We start from the raw sequence: 19,746 nt of genomic DNA on the forward strand, positions 1-19,746 counted from the left end.
TGACTATTATTAAAGACTAAATATTAGAGTTAGTTATTTGGATTTTCCACATGATTTGCGCAAATTGCAAGTATGTTCTCCACCTTTCTAAAATTTCAAGTATGCTCCCAAATTGCTTCTAATATGTAGCATTAACGCTCCTTAGAATGGATGGGTATTAGATTTTTCTATTAAGTGAATGCAAAATGACTAAAATACAATCACTATTAAAAAAAATAAATGAATTATATTATAATAAGTGGAATTGATATTTAAGTAAAAAAAAAATAAATAAAAAACCAACCCTTTCTAATAAAGAGAGGTAGTTTAGTCATTTCATACTAACTTAACTAGAAAAACTAAAGTTTATTTATTCGAAGGACCACCCATGTTATGTTTTAGAAACAATGAGGAGCATACATATAATGTTATAGTGGTTGGGAGCATACATGCGATTCACACAAATCACATAAAGCATCGAGTAATTAACTCTAACAACTACAACGCTAACACTCACAAACCTTCACCTCAGCATGTCACATCCTATTTCAAACCTGTTTAAAAACCTTCATTTTTTCAACCCATTAAAAATATTAAAATCTTATATATATATATATGTGTGTGTGTGTGTGAGAGAGGGAGAGAGAGAGAGAGAGAGAGAGAGTGGTGGCCACCATAACTCGCCCTACTCTTGTTTGCATCCACAAACCTTGCTCATGAACTTGAGCTTCACAATGCAAGGAAGTTTGTCTCCTCAAACTTGTCTACCTCCATATAGAACCAAATCTCGGGTTCCGGTGTATGTTATGGGTGCTCTAAGTATCATAACCGAAGTAAAAAAATTGTATAATTTGTAAGTAAGGGGGCCCAAAGTAGCACTTTTTAAAACTCCAGAATCCAGGTTGGAGCAAGTATAAAACAAAACAAAACAAAACAAAAGAATGCCGGAATATCCAACCGTTATCACTATCCCAGTTCACCGGCGGCAAAATCTGATCCAATGAATTTACTGGTCTGTTCACTTATTAATCCAATTCTCTATTCCATTATTATTATTAAACTAAACCCATTATTCATTCATATATTTATCAATAACAGGAAAAGATAAACCTGCTGAAGAAAGAAGCCGGAGATACGCTGCCGGAAGTAGTCCCGATGGTCGTCTCCTGGACTGAGACATCCGACACCGTCTCCCGCCACTTTCAGTTTCAACCCGACGGCCAACTCTCCGTGAGTTTTATTTATTAATTTATGCCTGTTAGGTGTTCGACGAAATGCCAATTACAAGTTATAACAAATTTTGGGTTTTTTTTAGTTTTGATACACCAGAAAGTCATAACTAAAATGATAAATTCTGTTATTAGCCTCAACTTAAACTGAAGTTTTACCAATGGGGTTTTGGGTAATTTGGTTATTTTTCGGCTTGATTCGTTTAGTTTCGGTTTATAACAAAAACCAAACTTGGGTTAACATTTTTGCTTAGAAATGCGTGAAATGGAGGTATAAATACATGAAATGCAGGTATTATAATATGAAATGGATGTATAAATACTTTAAATGGAGGTATAAGCTAAGAAATATATGAAAATACAAATGGTTAAGTTCGGTTAAGTTAATTTTGGTTAACCGAGGGTACACCCCAATAACTGATATTGGTTAATTTCGGTTCGGTTTTGTTGGTTAGTTTGGTTACTTATTACATGAAATTGATGCATAAATACATGAAATGGAGGTATATTTACATGAAATGTAGGTATAAGTACATTAAATGTAGGTATAAATAAAGCATGAAATACATGAAATGAATGTATAAAAGATTGAACTATATGAAAATATGAATGGTTCTGTTAATTTCGGTTAACCCAGGGTACACCAAAAACTGATAACTGATTTTTGGTTAATCGATTTTTGGTTAATTTCGGTTTGGTCTCGTTGGTTTTCAATTCAGTTTTGGTTGACGATTCGGTTATTGCTCTTTGGAGGTTGTTTATGATTTGCCGTAGTTAATTGGGGATTTGTTTTTTAGGTGAAGGTGCTTAATGATTCAAGACCAATTATCCACAAAGTTTCTGAGTCTTTTGTCAATACTTTCTTCCCTTCCGGTTATCCATATAGGTGAGTTCATAAACCCCAATTTTAAGTTGTCATTTAAACTTTTTAACTGCCATTTCTTATGAAACTCAATCTAGTGCAGTGTTAATGAAGGGTATCTCAGATACACACAATTTAGAGCATTACAACACCTTTCCAGTGCAGCATTATCTGTGTTATCAACGCAGGTATTCTTTTGATACTTCATATTATCACATAATTCCATTCATTATAAAATGTATTTATTGATTTATCATATTTCTTTTGCAGTCATTGTTATACGCTGCAGGATTGAGACCTACACCTGCACAAGCAACTGCTGTTAGTTGGGTAAGAATGAGTTTCTAACAGGTATCATGAGATCAAAATCATTTTAATTGACTGTTGGTTTAAATTTTCAAATAGATACTTAAAGATGGTATGCAGCATGTGGGAAAGCTAATATGTAGCAATTTAGGTGCAAGAATGGATTCTGAACCCAAACGATGGAGGATTTTTGGTTTGAATCATTCCATTTCCACTGAACATATTTTTAAAACTTTTTGTTAACATTTTCACTGAAATATTGTACTTTTGACTTTTAGCTGATGTGTTATATGACTTTGGCACCGGTTTAGAAGTCCTTTCCCCATTATGCCCTCAATTGTTTCTTGAAATGGCTGGACTTGGAAACTTTGCAAAGGTAATTTTTTGTTTATTTATTTGAACGAACGGATATGAACACATGTCTCACTCGTTCATTTATGTTCATGAACGTTGACTCTTTTATGTTTGTTGTTCGTTTACGTTTAATCATATATTGAATTTGACTTTTATGTCCGTTACAATTAGTCTAGTTTTATTAATCTTGGCACTACAGATTGATATCCACGTTTACTTTTAATGGTGTTTGCCCGGTTATGATTTTTTATCTACTTTCAATTACGTTTGTTCGTTTGTGTTTGTTTACGTTCGTGAAATGCTTGTTTTTACTATTAACAAACAAAGACAAAAACGAAGACAAAAACGCTCATATTCTTAACGAATGAACACGAACAAGAAAACCCCATTCGTGTAGTTTGATTTTCTGTCCGCTTAAAGTTAAACAAACAAACAAAAATATGCCCTGTTCGTGTTCATTTGTTTGTGTTCGTGATTCATTTGTTTATACTATTAACAAACGAACACCCTCATTTTCTGTAAGAACAAACACAAAAAAGAAAACCTTGTTCGTTATTGTTCGTGTTCATTCGGTTCGTTTACAAACTTAAGTTTACATGATAATTATCTCATCAATAACAGATCTTGATTTTGTTAATTTAATAGGGGATGGCAACTGTTGCTGCAAGAGCAACAAGATTGCCAATTTATTCTTCGTTCGCGAAAGAGGGCAATCTTAGCGATCTATATGCAAAAGGCGAGGCGATTTCTACTGTGTTTAATGTGGTCGGATTAGGTGTTGGGATTCAGTTAGTTTCTACGGTTTGTTCATCAATGCAAGGAAAGGTATATACTATTAATATCTTGCAAACAAAATGGTTTGCGTATTTTAAATCTTTATTGCTGTTTTGCAGATGCTTGTTGGATCTTTTCTTTCTGCAATACATATTTACAGTACATATGAAGAAATGAGATCGGCTCCTATTAACACGTTAAATCTACAACGAACTGCAATGATCATAGAAGATTTCTTGAAGGTTATGTTTCGTTTTCTCTTGTTACTTTTTTGATATCTAATTAATGTTATTACTCATATGTCATTAGTGTTATTCAGAACCTAATAGGAACGAAGCATTTTTATATACATACTAATGGATAAATATGTTAATATTTAGTTGGTCAAACTGTTTTGACTCATTCGGTTATTTAACTGTATGCTACAATTCAGACAGGAAAGGTATCAAGTCCTGCAGACCTAAGATTCAAAGAGGATCTTTTATTTCCGGGGAGAGTAATAAAAGGGGCGGGAAATGTTAAAGTGGGAAGAAATTTGCACAAAGTTATGAAGCCTTCAAAACTTCGACAGCTCAAAGAAATATTTCCAGATGAAAAATTTGTTTTGAATTTTGGAAATACATCCTTAGATATGGTGTTGGAGCAGACCGCTAGCGGTGAGGATGCGTTACGAGGGTGGTTGGTGGCGGCTTATGCCTCTTTGGCCGCCAACCGAGAGGTTGAAGTGTTAGAAGAAGCTTATGAAAAGATGAATATGGTAATGCCGACACTGGTGTCTGAGCTACGCGCAAAAGGGTGGCATACCGATCGGTTTCTAGACGGAACGGGTAGTCGTTATGGTTTCTAGTTGTGTAGATTTATTTTGTAATTAGGTTTTCATGTATATGCATGTTTTAGATGAAATGCTGAATGGAAGTATGGTTTTTGTTTTGAAAGCAAGTGGCTCTTATATAGTTATATCATAGATCATAGGATGTGGTTCTTTAATAAACTAAATGATCTTATTTGGTCAAAACACCTAACGGAAAACTCTTATCTTTCATTCATTACAGTATAGATGAACAAGTTCTTGGATAAAAAAAGTCTCAAGGTTTTAATGATATCGATATTGATTTGATGTTTAGATGAACTTATTTTTGGCCGTGAAATATGGATGTGAGATTCATAAACAATTTTTAAACATGGGACCAATTATATACAATATAAATAAAAGATTTTTCACATTTTATGTTTTCAAAATATTATGTATAAAGGGATTATAAAATACTTTTAAATTATAAGCATAATTCAATTTTTGCTAAAAATAGAAGAATATGGTTTTGGGGCACTTGAGAGAAGTCATAAGTGTTACGTGTGATTAAAAATGCATAAATAGATGTCAAAATGAAAAAAATGAAGCCAAAAAAAATAATTGGACACAAAAATAAAGAAATGAAAGCCAAAACGCATAAATAGAGGATAAAATGTAAAAAAATCAAAGCCAAAATGAAGCAATGGAAGCTACAATGCATAAATGGAAGCTAAAATGCATAAATGAATGCCAAAATTCATAAATGGAGGGAAAATGTATAAATGGAGGCCAAGATGCATAAAGAAAGCCAAAATACAAAAATGGATACTAAGATGCATAAATGGAAGCCTATATGAAGAAATGAAAGTCAAAATGAAGAAACGGAAGCCAAAACGCATAATGAAAGCCAAAATGAAGAAATGAAAGCAAAAATGCATAAATGAAAGTCAAAACGCATAAACGGAGGCCAACACGCATAAATTGATGCCAAAACACATAAATAGAGGCGCAAATAAAGAATTGATGGCCAAAATGCATAAATGGAGTCCAATAAATGTAAAAGAAAATGAAGATATGGAAGCTAAAATGTGTAAATGGAGGCCAAATTGAAGAAATGGATGCCGGAATGCATTAATGGAAGCCAAAATGTATATTGGAGGCAACAATGCATATACAGAGGCCAAAATGTAGAAATGGAAGCCGAAAGCATAAATGATGGCCAACACGTATAAACGGAAGCCAAAATCCACGAACGGATGCCAAAACGCATAAATGATGGACAAAAGGCATAAATGGAGATCGAAACGCATAAATGAAAACCAAAACGTATAAATGTAGCCAAAATTAAGAAAATCTGATGTTGGAAATCAGGCCCAAGAACACAATATTTGATCTCAACCAAGATCGACTCTTTCTCTGTTATATTATAATTCTTGACTCTTACAAATTACATAAACCCTAACCATCTATTTATACTAAACTAACAACTTGTAAAACAAGACAACTCATTCTAGGAAACTAAATAACTAGTTTATTCTTACCATACTAAATCAAAGTATCAAAATAAACTTAGTAAAATTCTTTCACTTAGCCTCTTCAACTTTCTTGATGAACCGTTTCAAGATTAACTTTCAATATTCCCCCTTAATCTTGAAACCGACAGATTCTCTTCTTTTCTTGCTTCTTGCTCATTCTTATCATTCTTTCTTGTTAAGATCTTTCTTTTGATGAATTAAACTTTCTTGCTTTGAGGTTTCTTGTTTTGTTCTTTCTTGCTAACGATCTATCTTTAACTCGAAAATGAGTTTCTTTCTCTTGCTTCAATTCTTGCAAATTTAATTTTGTTCTTGCTATAACCCGAACTGGGTTTCTTGCTTTTACTTCTGATCATAGGATCATATTACTTGCTCCGAACTTGCTCTGGCCAACTTGCTAATCAGTTTCCGGCCTACTTGCTAACCGGTTTTTCTTGCTCCTGACCCACTTGCTAATCAGGTTTTCTTGCTACAGACCTACTTGCTTATCTGACTGACCTACTTGTTGATCAAATTTTTCTTGCAACTTGCTGAAACGGACTTGCTTTCTAAAACACAGATTCAAAACAAACCTGCTCCCTTCTTGCAACTGCTACTTTGTTAAAAGAAAAGAACAAAAACAAAGAAAACTACTTTCTTCTCGGCTTGCGTCACTTTTCACACAAACCTTAATTTGATCGTAATTTTACCACCCTGTCACACTCTTCCTTGATATGCATAAACTAATATCAACCACCAACAAAAACAATAGCACCCCACTATTCCGTCTTTTCGGTCGTCAAACTACTTTCTTCTCGGCTTGTTTCTTCCGCGACACGCCCGCTGGTTATTCCGCCATGAAAATCAAACTCCTCGCTATGATTTTCAACCTTGGCGAGAAAGGGTGTCCAACACAATAAAACACAATCAAACAACCAAGTTGAACCTACCCAATAAACTTACCCAATTTATGTCTTACCCAACCAAAGTTGCCTCTTTTTAGCCATGACTTAGTGTGATACACAAATCAACATCTTTATCAAATTATTGTTGCGACGGCACCTTTTATTTAATATTATGACTTCATGAATGATATTCCAAAAAAAATAGAAGCCGCCACATGGACTTTTCACCAACTTGGAACTCCTCCAAATTTAATTCCAACGATTTCAAAATTAAGACACCACTTGATCGACAATTAATTCGACCACCGATTTCACTCCAAACACCTCCTTTACAGCCGTCAATCACCACCTTCGGTTTAACCGGCGTTGCAACCCCGCTAGGGGCTGCTCCCCCTTATTGAAGAACGACTCTCAAAACCGCTAACCCCAAGCTCTGATACCAATTGTTGGAAATCAGGCCCAAGAACACAATATTTGATCTCAACCAAGATCGACTATTTCTTTGTTATATTATAATTCTTAACTCTTACAAATTACATAAACCCTAACCATCTATTTATACTAAACTAACAACTTGTAAAACAAGACAACTCATTCTAGGAAACTAAATAACTAATTTATTCTTACCATACTAAATAAACGTACCAAAATAAACTTACTAAAATTCTTTCACTTAGCCGGCCCCTTCAACTTTCTTGATGAACCGTTTCAAGATTAACTTTCAATATCTGAAACCCAAAACAAAGCATTGAAGATGCTGTTATTCTTGAATGATGCAAGGGTGGATGGCTTGCGGGGGTGAACGGTGATGTGCAGGGTGGTCTTTATAAGACCATAAATTAAATGTTAAAAATATGAATTCAATCTGTATCCAAAAGTATAATTGCGTTTATATGTATTTTTGTGTTTTGCATGTGCTGATTTGTGGGGTTGGATGTAAGTGAGAGGGTGATGGCTTGTAGTGTTCGTGGGCTTATGGATGCTTATATCCATATTTTTAAAATATCAGGTTTTATCATTTTGTTACGTTTTTATTTGCTCTGGTTTTATCATCTTGCTTCGGTCGTCAACGTCTCAATCTCCATCGTTTTGATTGCATTCGTATGTTTGATCATATAGTTGTTTTTAATTATTAGTAGTCCGAATTTGTTGTTCGTTTGATTCAGTTTATATTTGGATTTGGATTTAATAAGATATGATTCTATGTATGTGGCATTAAGCAAAATAGTTTATACTGCAACATCACTATAAATTAAACGAACTAAGGGTCGTAGGTTCTTTTATTATTCAAGGCCTCGTAGTCTTTTACATACAGCTCCACACTGATCAACCAACAAACCGCAACACCTTAATTTTATTATTCTTAACAAACGTACTCTAGTCTCGACCATCCAACCACAACCTTAAGCCTTCTGGTCACCACCAACAAAGGGGGGAACACGTTGGTAGGATGTCTGACCGTGTTCGAACATCACAGATTCCCGCCTATTGTACTTGAGTTTTTGAGCGTCTTCCCTCGACAACTGATACGAATATGCTATGACGTCCAACGGCAACGCCCTCATGACCGAGTTCTTTCCAGCTAAGGTGTTTATTACCGAGTTGTCGTTGGTCCTGAAGGATATCCACATACACCCTTGTTCACCCGCTTGTTTCACCACCGCAAAACCCTGTGGGATCACCACTAGTTGTTGTTGGTAGACTTGGTCGTTGAACACCTCCATGCCTTGGTCGTTGACTATCTGGATCCTCATGTCTCCGTTTGTCACGTAGAGTATGTTGTGCGCGTTTGGTATCCAGTATGGTGACACTATAGCGAACTGTAAAAACAATACTTTTCATTAATTAATTCGTTCATATGGCGACACTATAGTTTGAAGTCTTTTCTTACCCTGTTGAGAACGCCACGTTCGACGCTGAGTTGAAGTTCCTTAAGAACAGGGAACTTGAAGCTGTTAAGGTTTGTGCTTTGACCGGCTTGCGGGTTGTAGAAATCGGCTTTTGAAGGATCATTGATGTTCATCCGTAACTTCAATGAGCAAATGGTTTCTTCTAGACCATTAAGACCATCGTAGTATTTTTCTTCAGGGTGGAACGGTGGCTGAATAACTTGCATGCCTCCTTCCACCAACACGATGTGACCCCTCTGGTCATTCTCACTCTTGAGCAACTGTGCCGTCTCTTGATCTACATTAAACACGGATGCAATTATTTCAACTGGGAATGCTTTGAATATGTTATCGGCCCCGGTTTGTTGTGATTGCCCTTGTTGAGTCGGTCTTTGCCATGAACTTTGTTGTGTCTGTTGTATTTGTTCTCCTTGTGAGCTTCCGGCTAGGAAGAATCTCTACAACAACAAACATTAATTAAAAACTAGACAACTGGGACACTGATATTAATTAAAAGATAATGGTAAGTGCAAAAACAAAAACAAAATAAAAATTTGGACAATTATAACCGGTACAAGAAAATTGGACAATTGCAACGACATAAAAAGATAAGAGTAAATACCAAATAAAAACTGGATAGTTGTAACATAAAAAGATAAGGTAAGTACCAAATAAAAACTGGATAGTTGTAACGAAAGAAGAAAACATTGAATGGTTTATAACCTCTTAATGACTTTAAGTCTGAATGTTTAATGACCTTAGGTCTGAATGGTCAAGAGGTAACCATGACTCCTTTTAATGACCTTGAGTCTGAATGTTTAATGACCTTAGGTCTGAATGGTCAAGAGGTAACCATGACTTTTAAGACGTAGTTGTAACAAAAGAAGAAAACATTGAATAGTTTATAACCTCTTAATGACTTTAAGTCTGAATGGTTAATGACGTTAAGTCTGAATGGTCAAGAAGTAACCATGAGTTTTAACTTTTAAGCATTTAGACTTAAGAATATCTAACCATTCATATGCTACGAATCTCTTAACCATTTAGAGGCTATGAACCTCTCTTAAACTAGGTTCATAGCCATTTATAGGCTATGAACCATTAAAACGTAGCCTTTTAATAACCAAGAGGCTATGAACCATTAAGACGTAATGAAGCCCAAAAAAAATATGGTATTATAAAACTGGATAATTGTAACCATATAGAAAACACTATACTAGAAAATTGACATGAAAAAAAAAAGGTACTAAAAAACTAGAAAATTGTAAGAAAAAAAATGATCATAAAAGTAGCGACTGATTTGCGACCAAAATCACAGTCACAAATTTAGCGTCCAACTATGATTTGGTCGCAAAACAGTCCGCCAATTTTGTTAGCTTTCTAGTTTCTGGTACATGTAATGTAAGTAGGCTATTATATAGACTAATTACCCTGTGGTTTGAATCAAGCTGGTTATCATTGTTTGTGGTGTCGAGTAAAGCAATGATAACAAGATCACTCTGTCCGTCGTTGTAAAGCCAGTGTGCGGCTCCGGTAGGGATGGCCACCACGTCTCCTTGCTGGAAATGTTCGATCTTCTGGTGGCGATCGGTGAACGAGCTTCCAACTTTCCGTCCTTCGAATTGTTCCGTCGACACTTCGAATGTCTCCGGACAGCCAGGCAACATCACTCCTTGGAAACCACTTCCTATATTTCCCAACCAACAAATAATAATATATCAATATATTGATTATTTATAGTTTATACGTAAGTTTGATATAACTATAATATGATCTTATTATAATTTTGTTATGATTTAATTAATTAGGCTATATATTACTCCCTCCCATTATAAGTGTCCTACTCCCTCCATCCCATTATAAGTGTCCTAGTTTGACTTTTCAAGTCTTTCTTTTGCAACATTGACCGTAAATATTTTTGTTCGTGTCATATAATAATTGATGAAAATTATATCAATGTAAAATACATTAAAAACCCAATCCATTCATATATTTTACATCAAGTATTATATAACACAAAAAAAAAATATATTGTCGGTCAAAGTTAAACAAGAAAGACTTGAAAAATCAAATTAGAACACTTATAATTGGACGGATGGGACGGAGGGAGTACAACATTGAATGGCCGTCCACAAAATTCTTAGATCATGAACATTTGATTAAGCAAATATCGATGGCCGGGTCCACAAAAGGAAAAGCATGAAAAATAAAAATACTAGTTAAAGTGCCTATCAAGCAAATATCTGGACGGCCGGCCGTTCTGACCATAGATAGTTACACATAAAGTTTTTTTTTTCGTTAAAACGGCCAGGCCTGTAGGCCAGGCCGTTCTGACCATAGAACGCCATATACTTCAAATTTTTTTGTTAAAACGGGTGTACCACCTCTATTCAAGAGGGTTGTTTGAAACAGTGTGGTGTGGTATTAGATGTTAGACGGTGTGTATAGATAACACAATAGATCGAGCTCTAAATAACACAATACACGATGAGATGCAATAAAAGTGTTTTTATATTAAAGTTTCTATTATAGGTTTATGTTACATTAATCAATGTAAGGTTATATATATATATTTAATATCACACTTTTTTACTAAACAAGTCTTATCGTATCTAAACATGTGCTCATTGTGAGCACACTAATATATATACCTTGTTCAACGAAGAAGAGGATAGGGGAGTTAGCGTAGGAGGGCAAAAGAAGTCCTCGTGGACGAATCTGGTGGCGGATGACCTCTACACCGGCACACTGGAACTGCTGTTCCTCAGAGTTAAAGAACTCGGTGAAGCCACCTTCGGACTGGACTCGTTCAACGGGTACAAGAGCATTGATTTGTTGAATCTGGCACTGGTTTTGCTGTTGGAAAGTAAAGGGACGTTGGAAGGCAAGGCAGCCATGGATGAGAAGGAGGAAGCTTAAGGAAACAAAGAGTTTAGCCATCTTGGTTGCTTGGTTGGGTTGTGAGGTGATGGTGAATTGGTGGTGGTGGTATTTAACGAGGTGGAAGGGTGGACACATAGGGTGGTGGTGTCAGGATAATTAAAGACAAGTTGCAGCCTGCATGGCATGGAAGGATGACTAGGTAACACCTCAAATATTGAGTGGGGTTCTGGTTTTGCACATCAAAGAGCGGCACCGGGTGTCTCACTGTCTTGTTTGGATTTTGTGTTCGAATAGAATATGTGTGTCATACCTTATAGTCTAATTTAATTTGTACATGTACTCATGTAGTGTAATTACTTTTTAAGTTTGTAGTTTGTGTATTAAGTATAGTATTAAACACGTGGTTTAGAAAAGCGCCCACCTACTAAACGTGTCTAGGCTCTCTAGGACCAATGCGACACAAGGCGCCATGTCGTGTGCTTTTGGACTATATATAGCGAATGTTGTACCAAAAGCGAGCGTTTTTTAAGAGGCGACAAGGTGATGACTTGTGCGCTTCATGTGAATTGCAATAATAAAATAGACGTTGAACTAATGTGCCGGAGATAGAGGTTATCAAGTTAGAAAATACTTTCCACTAGAGGTAGATTGATCTTGCTCACCTCGATTTTGGGTTCTATTGGTGTTTATTATGTCTTTATTCTTAATACCAGTTAAGATAAAGAATAAACTAGAGTTCATGAGATCAGTTTTTTTTGGGGGAGGGGTTGGGATTGACCGGAAAATCCCATGGGTATAATGGGACTTGGTGTAGGCCTCGAAAGATATATAAAGGAGGTAGGGATGAACGTGGATAAAGTGATTGGAGCGTGAAATCGAATTGTGAGATTGTCTATTAATGCTTTGCATTCTAAGTATATTATTCCAATTCATTGACTTATGTCATCTAATTCAACAGGTTTGTTTATCACAAAGTATTTGAGACAAGACTTAGCGACTGTTTTTATGTGGTAAAGCAACTCAGGAATTTTATTGACTTTATCTCTAATAATTATTGAGTTTTTTTTCCTTACAAATAAATAGCATGAGCATTGACACATGAAAAAGAAAATCAGCTGATAAAACAAAAAATATAAAAACTATATTTGCGGCTGTTTATTTTCTAAAATCATCCTAACACGTGTAACGGGACATCGACGGACGAGGATGACACTCACAAAGGAATATGAGAATATCCCATTTTGACACTTCATCATTTATCTTTTGTAGCTTGCTGATTTGGGATGGCACTTGTATTAAACTATTAATAATGGGACACACGTGTAAAAATATATGAGATATCATTTAAATTCAGGGTAACTTTTTTTTTCTTTGCCATTTACTCTTCGGTGAGCATACAATTACTAATATTTTATTATATTTGACTTATATTAAAAGACTTTAATATACTTTATATATACGTTAAAATCAATATATAAGTTTTATTTATTTTTTATCGTTTATTAAATTTAGAAAATAAATACTATATTAAAAAACAATTTAGTTATAAATGTTAATAAAATAAACGTAGTCTCCATCTTTCTTACAATCCTTTTGCTGTTCATATCTTTTTCTTTTTGATTTATTTTATAATTTTTTAGTTAACTCACGTGTAAACCTAACAAATTAATCGAATACATTATATTTTTTGGGATTTGTCATTTTATTATTAACATTTTTATTCCTTTTTTAATCACCAACATATTAATCTAACCAATTAACCAGTCACGTTATATATTTTCGGTTTTATATTTTGTTTGATATCCGTTGCAAGTTGCAACACGTAGGTTTGAACATACTATAACAAGTACAATGAAATCCAATAGGTACTACATCCACTACAATGCGCCGGTTTTTTCTGACGAGTTTGGTACAACTAGTAAATTTGTTGGTGTAAATAGCTTAAGCTTTGTGTTAAATTGTAGGAACCAAAAGGGTATTGTTTAAGAGCCCCAAATGTAGCCCATTTTCTCATGAAATATGAGCCCAAATAAACCCACTTTAAACAATCCATTTAATTCCACATAATTAAACCCACTTCAAATTATCCACTTCTCGTGCTGCCACGAACTCGTTCTCCAAAAACGCCATGGGGATTCGCCACACAATGAAAACATGCCTCCCAATCTAGTCCAACCATTTTCTCCATATTCTTCACACGTAAAAACGAGATGTGTTTTATATCTTCTTTGATTCTATTGATAGACACCTGCTTGCTATTGAATATGGACTCCTTCCTAGCCTTTCATAAGCACTGACATGTCGTGAGGATGATTGATATGATTGCCTTTCTTTTACCTTCGTGTGTGTTGATCTTACGATGAATCTTCAATAAGTCCTTTACTTCAAACGCATAGATCGGTCAAATGCTAAACCAAACACTAACAAGTTTCCATATAACCGATGCAACATAAAAAGATATTAGAACATGGTTGACCGATTCCAATGAGTCTTTGCATGACGGGCGCACCACTTGATCTCTGCGAGTACCTTTCTTTTGCATAGTGCGTCCGAGATAGACAACGATCGGCCTAACAAGTTTTCTATTGCACACATGCTGTTTTGGGCTGTTCGTGAGATCATTTTCTTAACTTTCCATGTAACCAGACATGAATGTTGATATGACACTGAATAAAGGTGTGGACTATGTTAAGAGGGAATACAACATCACTCATGCATGTTAACATCCAGATTCAAAAAGAATAAAAATTAGGTTACATGTAATTTTCAACTGCAATTTAAAATTAAATAAAATTTATTCCATAGCTTAACAAAGTTACGCATACCTAGTTATTTTTTGTGAATCTTTCTTTAATGGTTTATAATATGTTACTGATGTAAAGCCGTTGGTTTTCAAATTATCCCGTAGTTTAACAAAGTTATGCATATATATATATATATATATATATATATATATATATATATATATATATATATATATATTTTTACAATTTTAGGCCTCTCGGGAGAGCACCGTTTTTGGTCGGTCACCCTCCTCACACTCCCTTTGGGGCTGATGTTGTATTCTCAACAGTCAAGTCACTTGCATCACATGTTAACACCCTATGGTTGGTATTCATGTTTTAGTTACTTGCAATTGGACTCCTAAAGGTTCAAGCATCTTTTTCATCATCCTAAATACTTTTAATTCGAAGGCATGAAACCTAACGATGGTATCAAATTTGCTTTGGTAAGTTCTAGCTAGAACACTGATTCGGGTTTATTTGATAAATCAAATTAAAAGTTCGATTCAGTTGGTATTGGTTCAGAAATTCACATGGTCACTAAGCTTTCAATCACTTACACTATGAGTGATCCTTTCTTGTATAGAAAAATTTACATTGAGAGCAAATTATCTTACCGTAAATCAGGTAGAGCCCACTCATAGTATTATAACTTTACTAATTTACATCTTTATTTTATACCTATAAAATTTACTTACTTTCAATGAATACTCTATATTTGATTCTCTATATATACTCATAATCAATTAAATAATATTTTTTTTCACTCTTTACCATATTAAACTATAGAATAGGAATGGATAGCGAACCTCAAATATGAAGATTTACTTTAGTTTGTCATATAATTTAATAGTATGAGTTACGAGGATGAGTAATTCAATGTATGAGTGAAAAAGAAAAAAAAATCTCATATCTTTGTTATATTTTGGGTGTGATGAAGGGATGTTGGTCAAAAAGCTCGTGGTTTGGGGTTCGTTCAAAGCTAGCTCGGCAAAAGCTTGCTAGATATGGCTCGATCTGTTTGACAACTCATTTCAGCTCAAATTATTCTATTTTTAATATAATTTATCTTTATATACATATAATATATTATTAAAAAAAGTAAAAAAGAAAAAGAAGGGGGATGCTAAACATTGGTTCAGATGCTAATGGTCTTATATTGTATTCAATTGAACTCGCTATGTATTTTGCATTCGGTTGAACTCGTTATGAACTTATTTGTATTCGTCTGAAATTATATATATATATATATATATATATATATATATATATATATATATATTAAATCTGAGCCAAATCAAATCGAGCTGAGCCAACTTGGTTTAAAACCAGCAGAACTTGAGCTCAAACTTTTAGCTTGGTTTTAAAACCAAGCCAAGCCAGCTCAGTTTAAACTGACCCGAATCCGAGCTTGCCATAACTAGGCACTGATGAGCTCATGAAGAGCCCTAGATGGGGACTCCATTACAAACGTGTTGAGCCAAACTAACTCGGTTTAAACCGAGCCAGACCCAAGCTTGTCATGGCTAGGCACAGATCGGCACGTGAACAACCCTAGATGGGGACTCTATTACGAACGCTAGAGTTAACATTTATTACTAGCGCCTAGCGTTTTAATAAACTATTTTTTAAACTCAACCAGAGTTGGGGGTTTGCTTGCCCTATTTTAGCAAACCCAATTTGAAGGATTAGCATTTACATGACAGAACACAACACACACCAACCTTTTCTATCTTCCCAAGATTTTCTTGTAATCTATTTCTCATCAAACATCACACTTTCACCAAACCCTAACTCTCTCACCAATCTCTCTCTCATCACATATATGGAAACATCAATCTAACCATCAATTCAAACTCCTTGTATTTACTTCTTCTTCCCCAAAGAAAGCTACCTGCTTGTGTATGTAGGTCTGCTTTCTGATCATCTGTTTCTTTCTTTTTATGTGTTAATATATTGTTGTTGATCATGAAAGAAGTCTAGAAGTTACAGACAAGACCAGAAAGACCTGAAAGACAACCATCATGTCCTAGATCTTCTCTCAAGAACCCAAATAAGGAAAACCCTAAATCACATCAAATTCAATTTCTTGAAAATATGGATCTTTACCCAGAGATAGAAAGCTGTAACAACTCCCAAAACACTCATCATGCCATCAACAGTTTAGTCACCGGGGCAGCCGTCTCTTCCTCCACTTCACCTTCGATTACTTCGACCCCAAGCCGCTACGAAAACCAAAAGCGTCGAGACTGGAACACTTTCAGCCAGTACCTCAAGAACCACCGTCCGCCGCTCACACTCTCCCGGTGCAGCGGCGCACATGTTCTGGAGTTTCTTAGATATCTGGACCAATTTGGAAAAACCAAAGTCCATACTCAGATATGCCCGTTTTACGGGCATCCAAATCCGCCTGCCCCTTGTCCTTGTCCACTTCGACAGGCCTGGGGCAGTCTGGATGCCCTGATAGGCCGCCTCAGGGCGGCCTATGAGGAAAACGGATGGCCTCCAGAGACGAACCCTTTTGGGGCTCGTGCTGTGAGGCTTTACCTCCGCGAGGTTCGTGACTTACAGTCAAAAGCAAGAGGTATCAGCTATGAGAAGAAGAAACGAAAGAGAGGTCCAACACAAGAACATCAACAGTTGTTCACACCAAACTTTTCACCATTCCAAGCTTTCCCTGTTCCACCAGGTGATCATATATGAACTTCAAAACAAAGAGAGTATTATATATCCACACAAGAATCAGATTATGGATCTTGGTGTTAATCTTGATCTAAGTTTCTTTGATTTTAAGTTGTGATGTTTATGGTATTGTCAACCTTCTATGAGCAGGATATTACTGGTTACGTTTGTTTGTTGCTTGTACCAAGATATTATTAAGTTGATCCGCCTGTTGTTGCCCTAGGGCTGGTTTTAGTATTATATATAATTATGTAACCTAGTATTGCTATTTTCAAGTATGAACAATGTGGAATTGTAATTTTGTATTTTTGTTTATGTTAGTAAGTTTATTAATCTGAATGTTTACATGGTATTAGCAAAAGTAGTAGCACTACTACGAGTGGTTGCAGAAGTTTTACTAGCAGTAATTGTACTTTCTGCTGGGGTAGTGTATTTATACAACAAAGATAAAAAGTACTAGCATCTGTTCAAATCTTGGTTTCAACATAAGTTTGATCCAGTATCCAACTGCTAGAACTTGTGTTTTATTCATTCTTTGACCAGGTAAATATTTACACAAGATCCGACTTGGGTTGATCAAGCATGTTTCAAATATATGCAAGCTAGTGAAATGATGAATGGTTAATTTATATTTGAGTTTAATCTGAGTTGCAATATTATGTGATGATTATCTATGAAATTAACTATTCTATATGTAAAGAGTACAGTTATACTTATTGCTAAGTATCATTCAAGGCCATGGTTGTAAAAATCTCATCTAGGAGTTAATTAATTCTCGATTACTCCCTAGTCGGTATCGCACCGCCTAGTCCCCGACTAATAGTTATTTGGTCAATATCGGTCAAAACTGAAAATTTATATATAAGATTTGTCATATATATATATATATATATATTTGGAAAATTACAGATAAATTCCAATCCGAATAATTATGATTAATCGTTAGTCCCTACTCGGCGCTTAGCGATTTCTACAACTCACTATTCAAGGATGTGAGGAATGACAATATGGAATACAAATAAGTAGTTGTGTGCTCTAAATATTTTAGTATAAGTTTGTTAGCTATATCTACACGAGATCATTTGCTAATTTGTCAATTCAATTATCAGGTGGAACGTGAGTCATTATTTAGTGTTGTCTTTTCAATATAAATCAAAGAAGAGAGTGATCAAAGAAAATGCCAGTCTTTGTTCATTGAGTCAGTGACCGAGGTAGACCCAAAGGTGAATTGATCATATATGTCGTACATTAATTTTACTGGAATATTGTATACTAATGTTACCTAACCATTCAGCCTTTCTCATAAAGTTAGAAAACTACTTTACAAGTCACTCAAGTATATATATATGTATCTAGATGCATTTATATCACATTTCGTTAAAACATTGCTAATGATGAAAATTCGGGCGTGTTACACGCGCAGGCAAATCTAATCTCACAACAGTAAAAAAAATCAAAACAACCGTCAAGGACAATCCTTGACGGTTGTTTGTACTTTTTGGCGGTTATAGCGCAAGCCCTGCAAGATAAATGGTTGTTTTGATTCCTAGTGGACGGTTGTATGGTGCTTGAATTTCACAGTTGTTGATACGAGAGACCTGAGATCATTCCAACGACCGTCAATGTTTACCACTAATTGTGGTTTATTATAGATGGCTGTCTAACATATGCCTCCAACAGCTATTTGCGAAGTAAATGATTTAAGTAATAGGGCTATGTTTTACAATTTCAGTTTTATGCTTAAAAGATGCAAATAGGGGTAAATGCTTCCATTAATAACACCTTGTGTGGAAGATTAAAAGTAACTTTGTAGACGGTAGTCTGTATTTTTGTAGATGGTCATGTGACATGTATAGCAAAGTAAGTTTGTGTTGATTTTACGTACCGTGGATCCAAGGGGCTAAGGGGTCTGTTTTAAGAAAACAACTAATTCGTTTTTGAAAATCGATCTACCACGTACACAGAAACTTTGACTTCTTGAAATGCTCCTCTAATTAGTGTGAGATTATTCAAGCACAATTTGATAAATAAAAGACAAATTAACAAAGTCATTCTGTAACTAAATTAACCCAAAAAAACTGTTACGGTTAGAACAATAAAAAAAAACTGATATTTTTATGACAACCTATATACAAGGGGAGTTCTGAGTTGATTAGCATAAAACATAATGGATTATCTATCAAGGACTCAAGGGGATTATTTATATAATTTACTCACTCATACATGGAGCTCACTCTATAATTATATTAGACTATTATCTATATCTGTATCTATATCTATACTATATATAATATAGAGTAAAGGACCTTTTAAATTTTAAGAGGTACCACTCTTGTTGCATATAGTACAAGTAGCAATGCATATAATTTTAATAATTTAGGGGTAAAATAGTCTTTGCTTATTCCAAAATAATATACAAAAATGGTCCTTCAAGTTCAATAAAGTTTTGTTAATATATTAAATAGTTCACATTTCTCCCCTAATTATAAACCACATACCCCACAGTTTTTTAACGGTCGTAACCTTTTCAAACGTTAATATATTTTAAAAAAAAATTACACCATAAAAACAAACATTTTTTTCTCTTTAATTTGAGTATAGTATTGCTATAGTTTATTAATTTAAAAAATAATAACATGTTACGTGATCAGTTATTACCGACAACGAGTCGAGCATGTTCGGCTAATGGTGTTGGAACGGGTTAGGATTGGAACAAGTTAATACAAAAAGGGTTACTTTAGTTCATGTCGGGATGAGTTTAGATCGAAAGGGTTCATGTCAAATTGGGCTTCGGGT

The 19,746-nt window shown here is 34.8% G+C and overlaps 3 protein-coding genes across 3 annotated transcripts; 2 read left to right on the forward strand and 1 right to left on the reverse strand.

Annotated features, from left to right (window-relative positions):
- Window positions 1–1,079: 1,079 nt before the first annotated feature.
- Window positions 1,080–4,512, forward strand: LOC143637496 (protein root UVB sensitive 2, chloroplastic-like). Its single transcript, XM_077104876.1, has 9 exons — window positions 1,080–1,209; window positions 2,006–2,094; window positions 2,174–2,258; window positions 2,341–2,400; window positions 2,476–2,569; window positions 2,655–2,752; window positions 3,376–3,555; window positions 3,624–3,746; window positions 3,938–4,512. The coding sequence occupies exons 1-9, from the start codon at window positions 1,135–1,137 to the stop codon at window positions 4,349–4,351; spliced, it is 1,218 nt and encodes a 405-aa protein (XP_076960991.1). The 5' UTR covers window positions 1,080–1,134; the 3' UTR covers window positions 4,352–4,512.
- A 3,535-nt stretch (window positions 4,513–8,047) lies between these two features.
- LOC143637495 (11S globulin seed storage protein Jug r 4-like) lies at window positions 8,048–11,582 on the reverse strand. The gene is made up of 4 exons (XM_077104875.1): window positions 11,254–11,582; window positions 10,033–10,289; window positions 8,605–9,060; window positions 8,048–8,533 (listed from the first exon to the last, which is right to left on the reverse strand). The coding sequence occupies exons 1-4, from the start codon at window positions 11,540–11,542 to the stop codon at window positions 8,117–8,119; spliced, it is 1,419 nt and encodes a 472-aa protein (XP_076960990.1). The 5' UTR covers window positions 11,543–11,582; the 3' UTR covers window positions 8,048–8,116.
- A 4,764-nt stretch (window positions 11,583–16,346) lies between these two features.
- LOC143637472 (protein LIGHT-DEPENDENT SHORT HYPOCOTYLS 4-like) lies at window positions 16,347–17,087 on the forward strand. The gene has a single exon (XM_077104855.1). It carries the CDS (start codon window positions 16,366–16,368, stop codon window positions 16,969–16,971), a length of 606 nt encoding a protein of 201 aa, XP_076960970.1. The 5' UTR covers window positions 16,347–16,365; the 3' UTR covers window positions 16,972–17,087.
- The last annotated feature ends 2,659 nt before the right edge of the window (window positions 17,088–19,746 follow it).

The sequence above is a fragment of the Bidens hawaiensis genome, unplaced genomic scaffold (genome assembly GCF_021521415.1).
Source record: "Bidens hawaiensis isolate Kalapana, Puna unplaced genomic scaffold, B.hawaiensis_p1.1 tig00008321_1, whole genome shotgun sequence".
Classification (NCBI taxonomy): Eukaryota; Viridiplantae; Streptophyta; class Magnoliopsida; order Asterales; family Asteraceae; genus Bidens; species Bidens hawaiensis.